The following is a 12,241-nucleotide window of genomic DNA, read 5'->3' on the forward strand; positions in this document are numbered from 1 at the left end:
TTAAATAGGTTTTATCTTTATGAAAAATTTAACATACGAACTGAAATAAATTAAATATTATAACAACATTGGGAATAAAAAACATGAGACCAAACAGTATTCAACAAGAAAATTTATTGGCAAAATGGCAACTACAATTAAGTATTAATATTTAAAACAAATATGTTTACATCACAAAACCAAATATAAAGCTGTGTTAATCTCTTATAGTGTGGATGAACATCAATTCTCTTAAATATCCTACCACGAAACTGCTTACTTCAAACCTCTATACTGATGCCATGGTCAAGTTTGATCATATCAGCTGTCTTTTCCGCTATCATAATTGTTGGTGCATTCGTATTCCCGCGAGTGATGGCCGGCATAATACTAGCATCAGATACTCTTAGACCAGTCACTCCCCTGACCCTCAACCTCTCATCAACAACACCGACCCCCTCAGGACCCATAGCACACGTGCCAACAGGATGCCAGAGCGTACTCACCATGTTTAAAGCATAACACTTCCAGTAATCATGAGTTCCATACGTAAAATTCTTACAGGCTTCAAGATTCACGTTAACTAATTCAGATCCAACACTCTTGAAGTATGTGGTGTTGACTATTGTACTAAAATCTTCTACGGAACGCGCATGTTGCTCCAAATCGTTTTTATTACTATAAAACCCACTGTATATCTTCACCTTCTCAAGTGGATCTTTATTCTTCAGTTCAATCTTGCCTTTAGAATCAGGTTTTAATAAAGTCATCGCTACAATCAATGATTCCCTATCTTGGATTGCATAAGATATTTCGTTACAAATGGAATATTCTAGTCCTACTACAGTAGCACAGATTATGGAGGCAGTTAATGACGCGGCTGGTTCAACAAAGAGTACTGCCTGATAGTCCGGGTAGGTTTGCTTTCTATCGAGTGCTACGTGGCCTGCTACGACCGGCGATGGAAATGAATCTAAATGCACGAAGCCAGCGAGATTCTGAACGGCCGATACGATATTCCTTTTGCCAGCTACAATCAACAATACACAAGCATGATCTTGCAAGTTTTCACCTACGTTCGGCGAAGCTAATAATACATCTATGTTATTTTCTTCTAAGTGTGCAGCTGGACCGATCCCTGATAGCATAAGTAACTGAGGACTGTTTATAGTACCAGCTGATAATATCACTTCCTTATTTGCAAATACTTCTGATACTTTTCCGCCAGGCAATAAAACTTCAACGCCTATAGCTTTTTTGTCATCAAAAATGACTTTTCTTGCTAACGTATTTTTTAGTACAAACAAATTAGGACGGTCCCGTATAGGACTCAGGAAAGCATTAGCTGTGCTTTGTCGTATGTGATTATCGAAAGTGAAGGTTGGATAATAATATCCAACTTGTTGGTCACCATGAATATCTGATAGTATTCTATGACCGTTTTCTTTAAAAGCTTCGTATAAGGGTTCTGTTTTCTCCTTCCAATCGGGTCTAGTCACTCCGAGGTAGCCATTAGTGTTATGATTTTGAGCTGTTTCGCCGTTTAGGATTGCAGGATCAATCATACGTTCACTCTTTTTAAAGTAATGGAGGACGTTGTCCCAATTCCAACCCTCGTTGCCTTGATTCGCCCAATCGTCGTAATCTTCTCTGCTGCCTCTAACATAGATCATGTAGTTGGCACCGCTGGAGCCTCCCAACATTTTGCCTCTTGTCAAATGTACGTTTTTGGTTCTGTGAGCTTGGCTGGTGTAGCCATCATTCTCTGTGTAGTAGTTCCAATCTGAAGACGAGTAGTCGACTAGGCTGAACAGAGCTGGCAACTGAAATATAAATAATATCGAAAAAGTATTAATATAAAAAATAGCTTCTAAAACTTTAACATAACGTTTAGTCTACAAGGAGCGACAGCCTACTACTGTAACTTAGCTGATTCTAGTTAGACTGGCAGCCGTCTACCACTCAAGGGTGACGATGACTGACTTTATTAGCCCCCACATTTCCACATCTGCGTTCCTGGGTTTCATTTATATAAATACGTCATCAATACTTTTAGATATCTATCGGTCGAACTAATTAGAACTTGTAGTCAAATAAAAAACTCATACAGTGTCAAGTGTTTTAATTACACTTCTTCGAGGGAAAACGGTTTTGATCGATAACACTGGATGGCAATTTGATCTAGGTTTGATTAGTTAGAAATATTACAGGACTAAAATTAGAATTATCAGCATTTTTAAATTATAGTAAAGACAAGTCAGTAGATGTTTTGGGTTGAGTGGTAGGGATTTCAAGAAAAAAAATTGTATATAATCACGAAAATCAACGTAAGTTCCTCTTGCCCTTCGTGAACCGTGGCCGCGGTAAGCCTTTCAGAAATCGTTAGCTGGAATAGAGGTTGAATAAAAGTTCAATATCTCTTTGTATTTTTAGGTACAAATAACATCAGAACCGAAGACGACGTGAATGCAGAGCATGTCGAATCCATCGCTGACTTCTACGCGGGAAAATCAGTCTTCATTACAGGCGTAACAGGGTTTCTCGGAAAGGTAAGCACAAAAGTCTGGTAGTCACAAAATTTGTTGACGTAACACATGTGCTAAAGAATTTTACCGCGGTAAAAGCGTCATTGTCAAGGTCTTGTATACTATAGAGCTGTCGGAACCAATCTGATATATTTAACATGGTTACTTAATGTATTCTTGTAATCAGATTACCAGACAGCAATTAATTAAGTTTTTAGAAAGCCAATTGTTCAATGTAATACCGACAATAGTATGTCTTAAGATAATCGTCTTCTCGTAATGGATGTTGAATACAGGGTTTCAATAGTCTTGAAGATGCGAGCAAAAATTTGTAATATAATAAGGAATACAACTTCCTTCCACAGGTGTACCTTGAAAAGTTACTCTACACCTGCAAAGACATTGACAAAGTATTCATATTGATCAGAAACAAGAAAGGGGATGATGTCGGAAAAAGGATCGAAAAACTCTTGGACTCGTCAGTGAGTAAGCCTTGAAGCTTTGTTTAAAATATTACATTAATAGCATGCAGCAACCTTTGAGATATTCAATCGGAATTAACGTTTCTATAAGTGAGATTTGTGTAGCACGTAATTTAAACAAATGATGAGCTCTATCAAGCCTAGAGCGAGACAGCGCACTACATGTCTTGGATTGGTAGACCCTAGTGTCCCCGGACGGGGAGCCACATTTCGTGCAGGGCGTATGGTCCAAGCAAGAGACGGAGAGGCCTTTGCCTCTCTGTCTCCGTCCGTCATGTCTACTGATAACCCGTACATACCGTGTGCATAGCAAATTAATATGCAATGATATGCTCCTATCTATTAGAGGAGATACGTTATAGTTCAGTTTTAGTCAAATTAGTTTGACACTAGCCTTTTCCTCCCCGAGGAGGTTGGTGTCCATGCGGATTCCTCTGCCTAACAAAGAAAGGGTTCTCAAAGTGTCACTATGGTAGGTAAACTCCTAATCTTGAGTCCGAATCTTTAAATCTTTTATTTTTTAATTCATTTACCTTGTTCATAACAGCTTACTGCTACTCTTGCGTGTATTTATACTCTTCTGACTGTGAAATGTATTAAATTTCAGGTATTCTCAAGGCTTAAATCACAGCGCCCACAGGACATAAAAAAAATCGTCCCTGTATATGGCGACATGGATAAATCGGAACTTGGACTATCTTCTGAAGACCAGGAAAGATTAATAAACGAGGTTAGTAACGAAGACTAGAAATTTTCCGACTGGCTTTTATGCAACAAATGTCGTTTTGGCATCAGTCCTTGAGGATACGATGAATACCACACTTCGGACACCTGAAGTAGAACAATGTCTATCGAGATCACAATTTAACACTTTACTTACAGTTGGTAGTACGTGGTGAACCCCCCCCCCTCCCCAGTCCCACCTTGAGTGATGATTGATGCATGTATTGTTATTTTCAGGTGTCTGTGGTGTTCCACGTGGCAGCGTCAGTCAATCTCGATGCTGACTTGAGGTCAAGTATGGCCACAAACTTCTTCGGAACCTCTTATGTACTTAAACTTTGTCATCGTATGAAGAAAATAAAGGTAGATATATGTTTATTTTGTACCTACACTAACCAAATCAACCAATATATTTAATCCAATAAATCAAAAATCACCAACTCTCTTTCAATCCCTCAAGTTCCTGTTTCAAATCAAAGTAGACCTAAAAACGTCACACATATTTTTTCCTTTGTTTGATGTGTGTTGAATTTCCAGGTTTTCGTTTATGTATCAACAGCTTACTGCAACAGTACTTTAAAAGTGTTAGAGGAGAAAGTATACCCTGTACAGGAAGAACTCGAGGAAGTGCTGAAATATTTAGAAGAACCACATCTGGACCGAGATCGTGTTAAAAAACTGTTAAGTAAGTTCTAAAATCAATAGACAAGGGGATGCTCTTTCAAGGATGACCTTTGACCTCTTGAACAATTTTGACACTATCTGTGATGAAAGTTTCGAAGAAAAATTTCTTTAGTTCTAAGTTTTTTCGAATGTGGTGTCTTTTACAAATATATATAATCACTGCTTCAGTGTTTCGGATGGCAAGTGGTCGTGTAGAAACGCCGTTCCATCGGGTTAAAAGAGTACAGAACAGAAAGAAGACCTCCGTTTTCAAACCCTTGTGCAAAAGTACGTCTGCCCCGGTAGAAACGCAGACACAACCTTCTTCTTCATACATTTTTTGTCGCTTTGAAACACTCTCTTTTCCCCCGACTATACCAGAAGGAAGATAATATTTTTCGAAAATATTCGTGCATGGGAGCTTTGAATTTCTTTTGTTATTCTTTGCGAAATAATAATTATTGATTGAAGAAACTATATTTTTTTTCAAATAACAAAGTTAACTCTTTCAGATGGACGTCCAAATGCGTACGCACTCTCAAAGGCACTGGCAGAACATTATGTAGCTCAGAACCACGGAGACATACCCATTATCTTTATCAGACCATCTATTGGTAAGTTTTAAGGTTTCTGAGTTTGAGACTTTTGTTTTAGCTCAGGTTAACAGTACTTAGATCCCTTTTGAAAAAATGCATTTGTTGCCGTTATATCCGATACTTATAAATTTAAGATGCGATGGCAACGGTACATTCTTTTTAATTGTTTTTTAACAGTACGTTTAGTGTCTCGAGTTGAACTCGCACTTGGCCACTTTTTCCCACGTTTTTAAACACTAACTCACTCCGGGTAGCTTCAAACCCGATGATAATGTTATTTATAACTATAAAAACGGCTGGATCAATTTTGATAAATTTTAGTGTAGTGACATTTTAAAATGTCGGTTTTTAGATGCTTTTAATCTATTAATTATTCTTTGCAGTAATATCTTCATCGAAAGAACCAGTACCGGGTTGGGTGGATTCCTTTCAGGGCGCGACGGCTCTAATCACAGCAGTTTTGAAAGGAGTGAACAGAGTCATATATGGAAACAAGAACAATGTATTGGACCTTATTCCCGTGGACTACGTTTCAAATCTCTCTATAGTTGCAGCGGCGAGAGTGAAAAGGTATTTTTTATTTTTTAGTGTTCCGTAACCAAGCCCGGCCCCGTTGCTGTCTGCTAGTCTATACTTTCGACCATAACCAGGCTGTATATTATTATGATATTATGAAACGTGATAGATAGTCAGTTGAAGTTTCCCTGATGATAGAATACTTCTGATATCGCTTTGACTAATAACTAAAATAATATAAATATCGAGGAGAAAGAAATGGTTTCTTAAGGTCATACATTTGACGGGTGATTTGTTTTTCCTTATTTTATTTTTACGGAATATTATTAACTTATCCCTTATTCGTCATTTTGGAGACCAAGCTAAAAATGTGGTATTTGTTACAGCTCCAAAGAAGTCACCGTTTACAATTGTTGCACGAGCTCTATCAAGCCCATTACTCTAAAAGAACTCGCGTCACAAATAACAAGGAGAAAAGTTGAGGATAAACAAAGTGAGTATTCATGAGTAATCATAAGGTAGGGTCAACAAGGGTCTCAGCAGTTCAGAAACTGAGGAGTAGACGATTGTAGGGGTCGTGGAAGAGAGACAAGGCTCTACAGCATTCAGTCCACTGTCACGCATCATAAGTTACATAATAGTTCGAACTTACAAGAACTCATTATTTATGGATATCTGCAATTGGGTATCTTTGAGCATGTGACATGAAAGTTACTGAAAGGATTTTTAGAATTTATTCGTGGCATGGCGTGGACCCTTCACTCCTTCCTTTCCAAGTATGAAGTATCTAAGTTAAAAGCAGGAGTGGTTTAAAAAAAACAAATAGACGACCACCATTTTGTTCGGAAATTATTTATTTATAAAATGTGATAAATTTATTATAATCTACTTGTTCTTTTTTTAGGATTTTTGTTCCTACCGACGGTATTCTTCTCAACACATTGGCTCGTCGTCATAATCCTAACATTTGTGATGCAAATCATGCCTTCGTTCATCGCTGATCAGTTTCTATACTTCACAGGAAATAAACCTATGTAAGTAGGTACTATAATGATATAGAACAAAATACCAAAAATGGTTAGAAAGGTTGGAAGTCTTAATTGTGAATATTTTCAGGTACATGAAAATTCAGTCAAAAGTGATCAATGGCCGAAACGTCTTGAATTATTATACGAATAATTCTTGGGTGTTCAAGTCAGTTGCATCAAGGCGGCTTCTGGACACCCTATCACTATCTGATAAGCGTCTCTTCCCCTGCTACCCATCAGATCTTAACTGGGATAAGTATTTTAAAACCTATTTCGATGGCATTGAGAATTTTCTGCTGAAAAAGTAAGTCAAACATTTGAAAAGTATAAATAATTGTAAGGGGATAAAGTTCGTTTTAGAATGGTTTCTCAAATAAGATTACTGTAGGTTGTATTAAAATAAAGTTAAGTTATTTACTAGGTCTTTTATTTTTCATTTCTTGACACCTATTAATCTTAAATTTTATTGAACACCGTATCATTATTATGGACTAGAAGACGTCGAGTACAGTGGCTTTGACGTAATGTGCTATATCATCTCGGATATTCGCGTAATCCATTTAAATAGGTTTTATCTTTATGAAAAATTTAACATACGAACTGAAATAAATTAAATATTATAACAACATTGGGAATAAAAAACATGAGACCAAACAGTATTCAACAAGAAAATTTATTGGCAAAATGGCAACTACAATTAAGTATTAATATTTAAAACAAATATGTTTACATCACAAAACCAAATATAAAGCTGTGTTAATCTCTTATAGTGTGGATGAACATCAATTCTCTTAAATATCCTACCACGAAACTGCTTACTTCAAACCTCTATACTGATGCCATGGTCAAGTTTGATCATATCAGCTGTCTTTTCCGCTATCATAATTGTTGGTGCATTCGTATTCCCGCGAGTGATGGCCGGCATAATACTAGCATCAGATACTCTTAGACCAGTCACTCCCCTGACCCTCAACCTCTCATCAACAACACCGACCCCCTCAGGACCCATAGCACACGTGCCAACAGGATGCCAGAGCGTACTCACCATGTTTAAAGCATAACACTTCCAGTAATCATGAGTTCCATACGTAAAATTCTTACAGGCTTCAAGATTCACGTTAACTAATTCAGATCCAACACTCTTGAAGTATGTGGTGTTGACTATTGTACTAAAATCTTCTACGGAACGCGCATGTTGCTCCAAATCGTTTTTATTACTATAAAACCCACTGTATATCTTCACCTTCTCAAGTGGATCTTTATTCTTCAGTTCAATCTTGCCTTTAGAATCAGGTTTTAATAAAGTCATCGCTACAATCAATGATTCCCTATCTTGGATTGCATAAGATATTTCGTTACAAATGGAATATTCTAGTCCTACAACAGTAGCACAGATTATGGAGGCAGTTAATGACGCGGCTGGTTCAACAAAGAGTACTGCCTGATAGTCCGGGTAGGTTTGCTTTCTATCGAGTGCTACGTGGCCTGCTACGACCGGCGATGGAAATGAATCTAAATGCACGAAGCCAGCGAGATTCTGAACGGCCGATACGATATTCCTTTTTCCAGCTACAATCAACAATACACAAGCATGATCTTGCAAGTTTTCACCTACGTTCGGGGAATCTATTAGTACATCAATGTTATTTTCTTCTAAGTGTGCAGCTGGACCGATCCCTGATAGCATAAGTAACTGAGGACTGTTTATAGTACCTGCTGATAATATCACTTCCTTATTTGCAAATACTTCTGATACTTTTCCGCCAGGCAATAAGACTTCGACGCCTATAGCTTTCTTGCCATCAAAAATGACTTTTCTTGCTAATGTATTTTTTAGTACAAACAAATTAGGACGGTCCCGTATAGGACTCAGGAAAGCATTAGCTGTGCTTTGTCGTATGTGATTATCGATAGTGAAGGTTGGATAATAATATCCAACTTGCTGTTCTCCATGAATATCTGATAGTATTCTATGACCGTTTTCTTTAAAAGCTTCGTATAAGGGTTCTGTTTTCTCCTTCCAATCGGGTCTAGTCACTCCGAGGTAGCCATTAGTGTTATGATTTTGAGCTGTTTCGCCGTTTAAGATTATAGGGTCAATCATACGTTCACTCTTTTTAAAGTAATGGAGGACGTTGTCCCAATTCCAACCCTCGTTGCCTTGATTCGCCCAATCGTCGTAATCTTCTCTGCTGCCTCTAACATAGATCATATAGTTGGCACCGCTGGAGCCTCCCAACATTTTGCCTCTCGTCAAATGCACGTTTTTGGTTCTGTGAGCTTGGCTGGTGTATCCATCATTCTCTGTGTAGTAGTTCCAATCTGAAGACGAGTAGTCGACTAGGCTGAACAGAGCTGGCAACTGAAATATAAATAATATCGAAAAAGTATTAATATAAAAAAATAGTTTCTAAAACTTTAACATAATGTTTGATCTTATCAGTACACATACCTACTATATATTGGGGTGACAAAAAAAATGTGCTTTTAACTTTTTAGCAAATATTAATCGATCATTTTTTTAAAACTAGTGCTTGTTTTATTAACTAATCGAATTGATTATTATTTAGACACTAGCTTTTGCCCGCGACTTCGTTCGCGTGGAACAGTGACTTCCGGCAGATTTTTGGTTTTACTCACATAGTTCCCGATCTCGCGGGATTTTTGAGAAGTTCCCGCTCCCGCAGGATTTTTGGGATAAAAACTATCCTATGTCCTTTCTCGAGTTCCAAACTATGTCTGAACCAAATTTCATCCAAATCGGTTCAGTAGTTTAGGCGTGACGGAAAGACAGATAGACAGAGTTATTATCGCATTTTTAGCATGGGTAGTTTTGCCCGCGACTTCGTCCGTAAATTTACTTTGAGCAGAAAGTTTTTAACCCACTGCAAAAAAAGGAGGAGGTTCTCAATTTGACCGTATTTTTATATTACAGTTTTACTAAACAAAATAACTAAGTACTAATATTCGAGATCAAACCTACATCAAACAACGGAACCAATTTAGAATTTACGAAACAGGACCAATCCACATAAACGACCATACAACCGACAATACAATTTTACCACGACGGTACCGAAGCGCTCGGCCGATACCCAACCAAATGCGTGTAACGAAACCATAGCGCGATCTATTTCGATCCCAACGCCATCTATCGACCATAGTGACAACTCGGATTATTTATCTATACTCCGTTCGGGCATTTTCTTTGTACTAAAAGTAGTATTATATTTTTTATATGTTATTTTATTATTTTTTTCATACCTTTTTACTATTTATTTACTTTTTTCCGATGAATTAAAACAACATGAACCGAACTCGTGTAACGATCGACACCATTGCGCGTAGTACTAATAGAATTATCTATACTCCGTTAGAGCATTTTCTTCGTAGTAAAACTTTTATTATATTAATATTATTATTTTTTTACATCTTTTTACTGTTTATTTACATTTTTCTGATGGATTTTCCGATGAATTAAAACAATAACATGAACCGAACACGTGTAATGACACCATTGCGCGATTAACGCCATCTATCTACGGAGCATAGGAACAGCTCGACATTTGACCAATAGATGGCACTATTATATAGTATGTCCGTAATAAATTTTATTTTTTATTTTGTAACGAGTAGACTACGCGCACGTCTTAACTCCGTGAGCCCGCTAGCTTAGTGTGCCACACAAGTTATCGCGCATTGTGCGTATGCACACAGATGCACCGCGCACGGCTATAAAAACCTGCTTCCGTCGCGACACGTCAGTTCGACTCTGCGCGGGCATTGCATCCGACGACTCGGAACAACTCCTTCGCTGATCGAACGCACTCTCACGCGATACGTCACGCCCTTAGTGTATTCGTAATACGGAACATTATTGGTGTGATTTATTGTTTGTTATCATCTTTTAGAATAGTTCTACCGTAGTAGTTTGTGGCGCTTCACGCACTTGTTTTGTATTATTACATTAGTAGTTAATAGTTAGTATTTTATTTTCTTTTGTTTGCTAAGTAATTTAGAGAATACCCACTATTTGTTTTTTTTTTATATACCGTCACATTCTTTAACTTTTCCCTGTGAACTTGTGTTTATTGTTTAATATAGGTTATTAGTGAGCAATCTGGTGTATCATTTATTAAGAACCCTAGTTACAATTTTTATTTTTTGTAATAAAAACTATCCTATGTCCTTTCTCAAGTTTCAAACTATGTCTGTACCAAATTTCACACAAATCGGTTCAGTAGTTTAGGCGTGAAGAAAAGACAGACAGACAGACAGAAAGACAGACAGACAGACAGACAGAGTTACTTTCGCATTTATAATATTAGTTTGGATTACGTTAACATTGTAAACTGACATTAGAAGTGATGGGTGGATCTCCTCCGGCCTCGATGAGCAGCACCTTCCAGTCAGATACCTCCGTCAGTCTGTTCGCGAGGACACAGCCTGCGGAACCCGCGCCCACTATTATGAAGTCAAAGGTTTGTCCGTCTGAAAGTAATAGCAAAAAGTAAAGTGACAGCTGGACTGAAAAAGAATTGAACATCGGGAACACTAATGGTAATGTTATAGACTGGTAAATGTTTAATGGACTTTAAACAGTAGGGGTGTGTAACTTAGTGGGAATGTTATGGTATGGTGAATCGGTTTTGTTTGCTATCACAGTTCATAAGATACAGCCTGGTGACGGACGGTTGGACAGAGGGGCAAACGAACAGTCGGCCAGATAGTCTAGCTTCAGTAATAGGTTCCTTTTTTACCCGTTTGTACATGGAACAATAAAAAAAATATATCAAAAAAGATTACGAGAAAAGGAAACTTTAAAGCCAACTAAATAAAACAACACTATGATAGAAAGAAGTATAAATAATGTGTTTGGTACATACGTTTGATTTCCGCCTGCTTTGGATATTCCACACTAGATGGCGTCACAAGGCTAATCAGCACTTGGATGAGCCTCATCAGTGTTGGCAGGGAGAGCACCCCTATAGCTGATAAGCCTCGACTGATAATCATCCTTCTAAACAAAAATAAATATTATTAAATGATGCAACGGTTTACTCACGCGTATTTATATATTATAAAATGTCGAGAGAAGTTCAGGGCGCTCTCAATTTAGTTATCCATATTCTATTTCAATGAGCACTAGAATATAAATAATAAATAAATGCGGACAACATCACATACATTGTTCTGAACCCAAAGTAAGTTGCTAAAGCACTTGTGTTATGGAATTCAGATACAACGAAGGTACCACAAACACCCAGACCCGAGACAATGTACAAATGTGAATTTTTACATTGACCCGACCGGGGATCGAACCCGGGACCTCAGAGCTAGCGACACCTTGAAACCGGTGCGTACGCCACTCGACCACGGAGGTCGTCATAAGAATATATTTCAAAACATTCGGTAATTCTTACACCCTTTCACTTCCAACTACTTTTACACTTAAGAATTTTCATTAAATATGTCTAAGAATACTCGCACATAACTTACCTTTAATATCGAACAAAAAATTAAAATTGCTTCATTGGTTCGGGAGTTACAACACCAACAGAAGTCAAACTTATAACACCTCGCTTTTTGCAACAGGGGTTAAAAATAGTTGCTTCAAGATTAAATGTTTTAATTACTAATTCCAAAACTGGGATTATAGACGTCGGCAAAAAAGCTGCCAGGCTAAAATGGGATTGGGCGGGTCATGTTAGCCGAATGGAAAGCGATCG

At 37.6% G+C, this 12,241-nt stretch overlaps 3 protein-coding genes across 4 annotated transcripts; 1 reads left to right on the top strand and 2 right to left on the bottom strand.

Moving 5' to 3' along the window:
• Nucleotides 1-260: 260 nt before the first annotated feature.
• Nucleotides 261-1,682, bottom strand: LOC113497390 (glucose dehydrogenase [FAD, quinone]-like). Its single transcript, XM_026876933.1, has one exon. It carries the CDS (start codon nucleotides 1,680-1,682, stop codon nucleotides 261-263), a length of 1,422 nt encoding a protein of 473 aa, XP_026732734.1.
• A 687-nt stretch (nucleotides 1,683-2,369) lies between these two features.
• Nucleotides 2,370-6,936, top strand: LOC113497508 (putative fatty acyl-CoA reductase CG5065). 2 transcript variants are annotated; one of them, XM_026877083.1, is made up of 10 exons: nucleotides 2,370-2,528; nucleotides 2,870-2,986; nucleotides 3,594-3,716; nucleotides 3,947-4,072; nucleotides 4,247-4,394; nucleotides 4,885-4,986; nucleotides 5,352-5,538; nucleotides 5,871-5,977; nucleotides 6,389-6,518; nucleotides 6,601-6,936. In XM_026877083.1, the coding sequence occupies exons 3-10, from the start codon at nucleotides 3,660-3,662 to the stop codon at nucleotides 6,818-6,820; spliced, it is 1,077 nt and encodes a 358-aa protein (XP_026732884.1). In that variant the 5' UTR covers nucleotides 2,370-2,528; nucleotides 2,870-2,986; nucleotides 3,594-3,659; the 3' UTR covers nucleotides 6,821-6,936. The 2 variants fall into 2 exon arrangements, with proteins under 2 accessions (XP_026732884.1, XP_026732885.1); XM_026877084.1 differs by having other exon boundaries at nucleotides 2,870-3,716.
• Nucleotides 6,937-7,115: 179 nt separating this feature from the next.
• Nucleotides 7,116-11,561, bottom strand: LOC113497391 (glucose dehydrogenase [FAD, quinone]-like). The gene is made up of 3 exons (XM_026876934.1): nucleotides 11,399-11,561; nucleotides 10,870-11,003; nucleotides 7,116-8,901 (listed from the first exon to the last, which is right to left on the bottom strand). The coding sequence occupies exons 1-3, from the start codon at nucleotides 11,526-11,528 to the stop codon at nucleotides 7,333-7,335; spliced, it is 1,833 nt and encodes a 610-aa protein (XP_026732735.1). The 5' UTR covers nucleotides 11,529-11,561; the 3' UTR covers nucleotides 7,116-7,332.
• Between the last annotated feature and the right edge of the window lie 680 nt (nucleotides 11,562-12,241).

Source organism: Trichoplusia ni, chromosome 9 (genome assembly GCF_003590095.1).
Source record: "Trichoplusia ni isolate ovarian cell line Hi5 chromosome 9, tn1, whole genome shotgun sequence".
NCBI classification, from domain to species: Eukaryota; Metazoa; Arthropoda; class Insecta; order Lepidoptera; family Noctuidae; genus Trichoplusia; species Trichoplusia ni.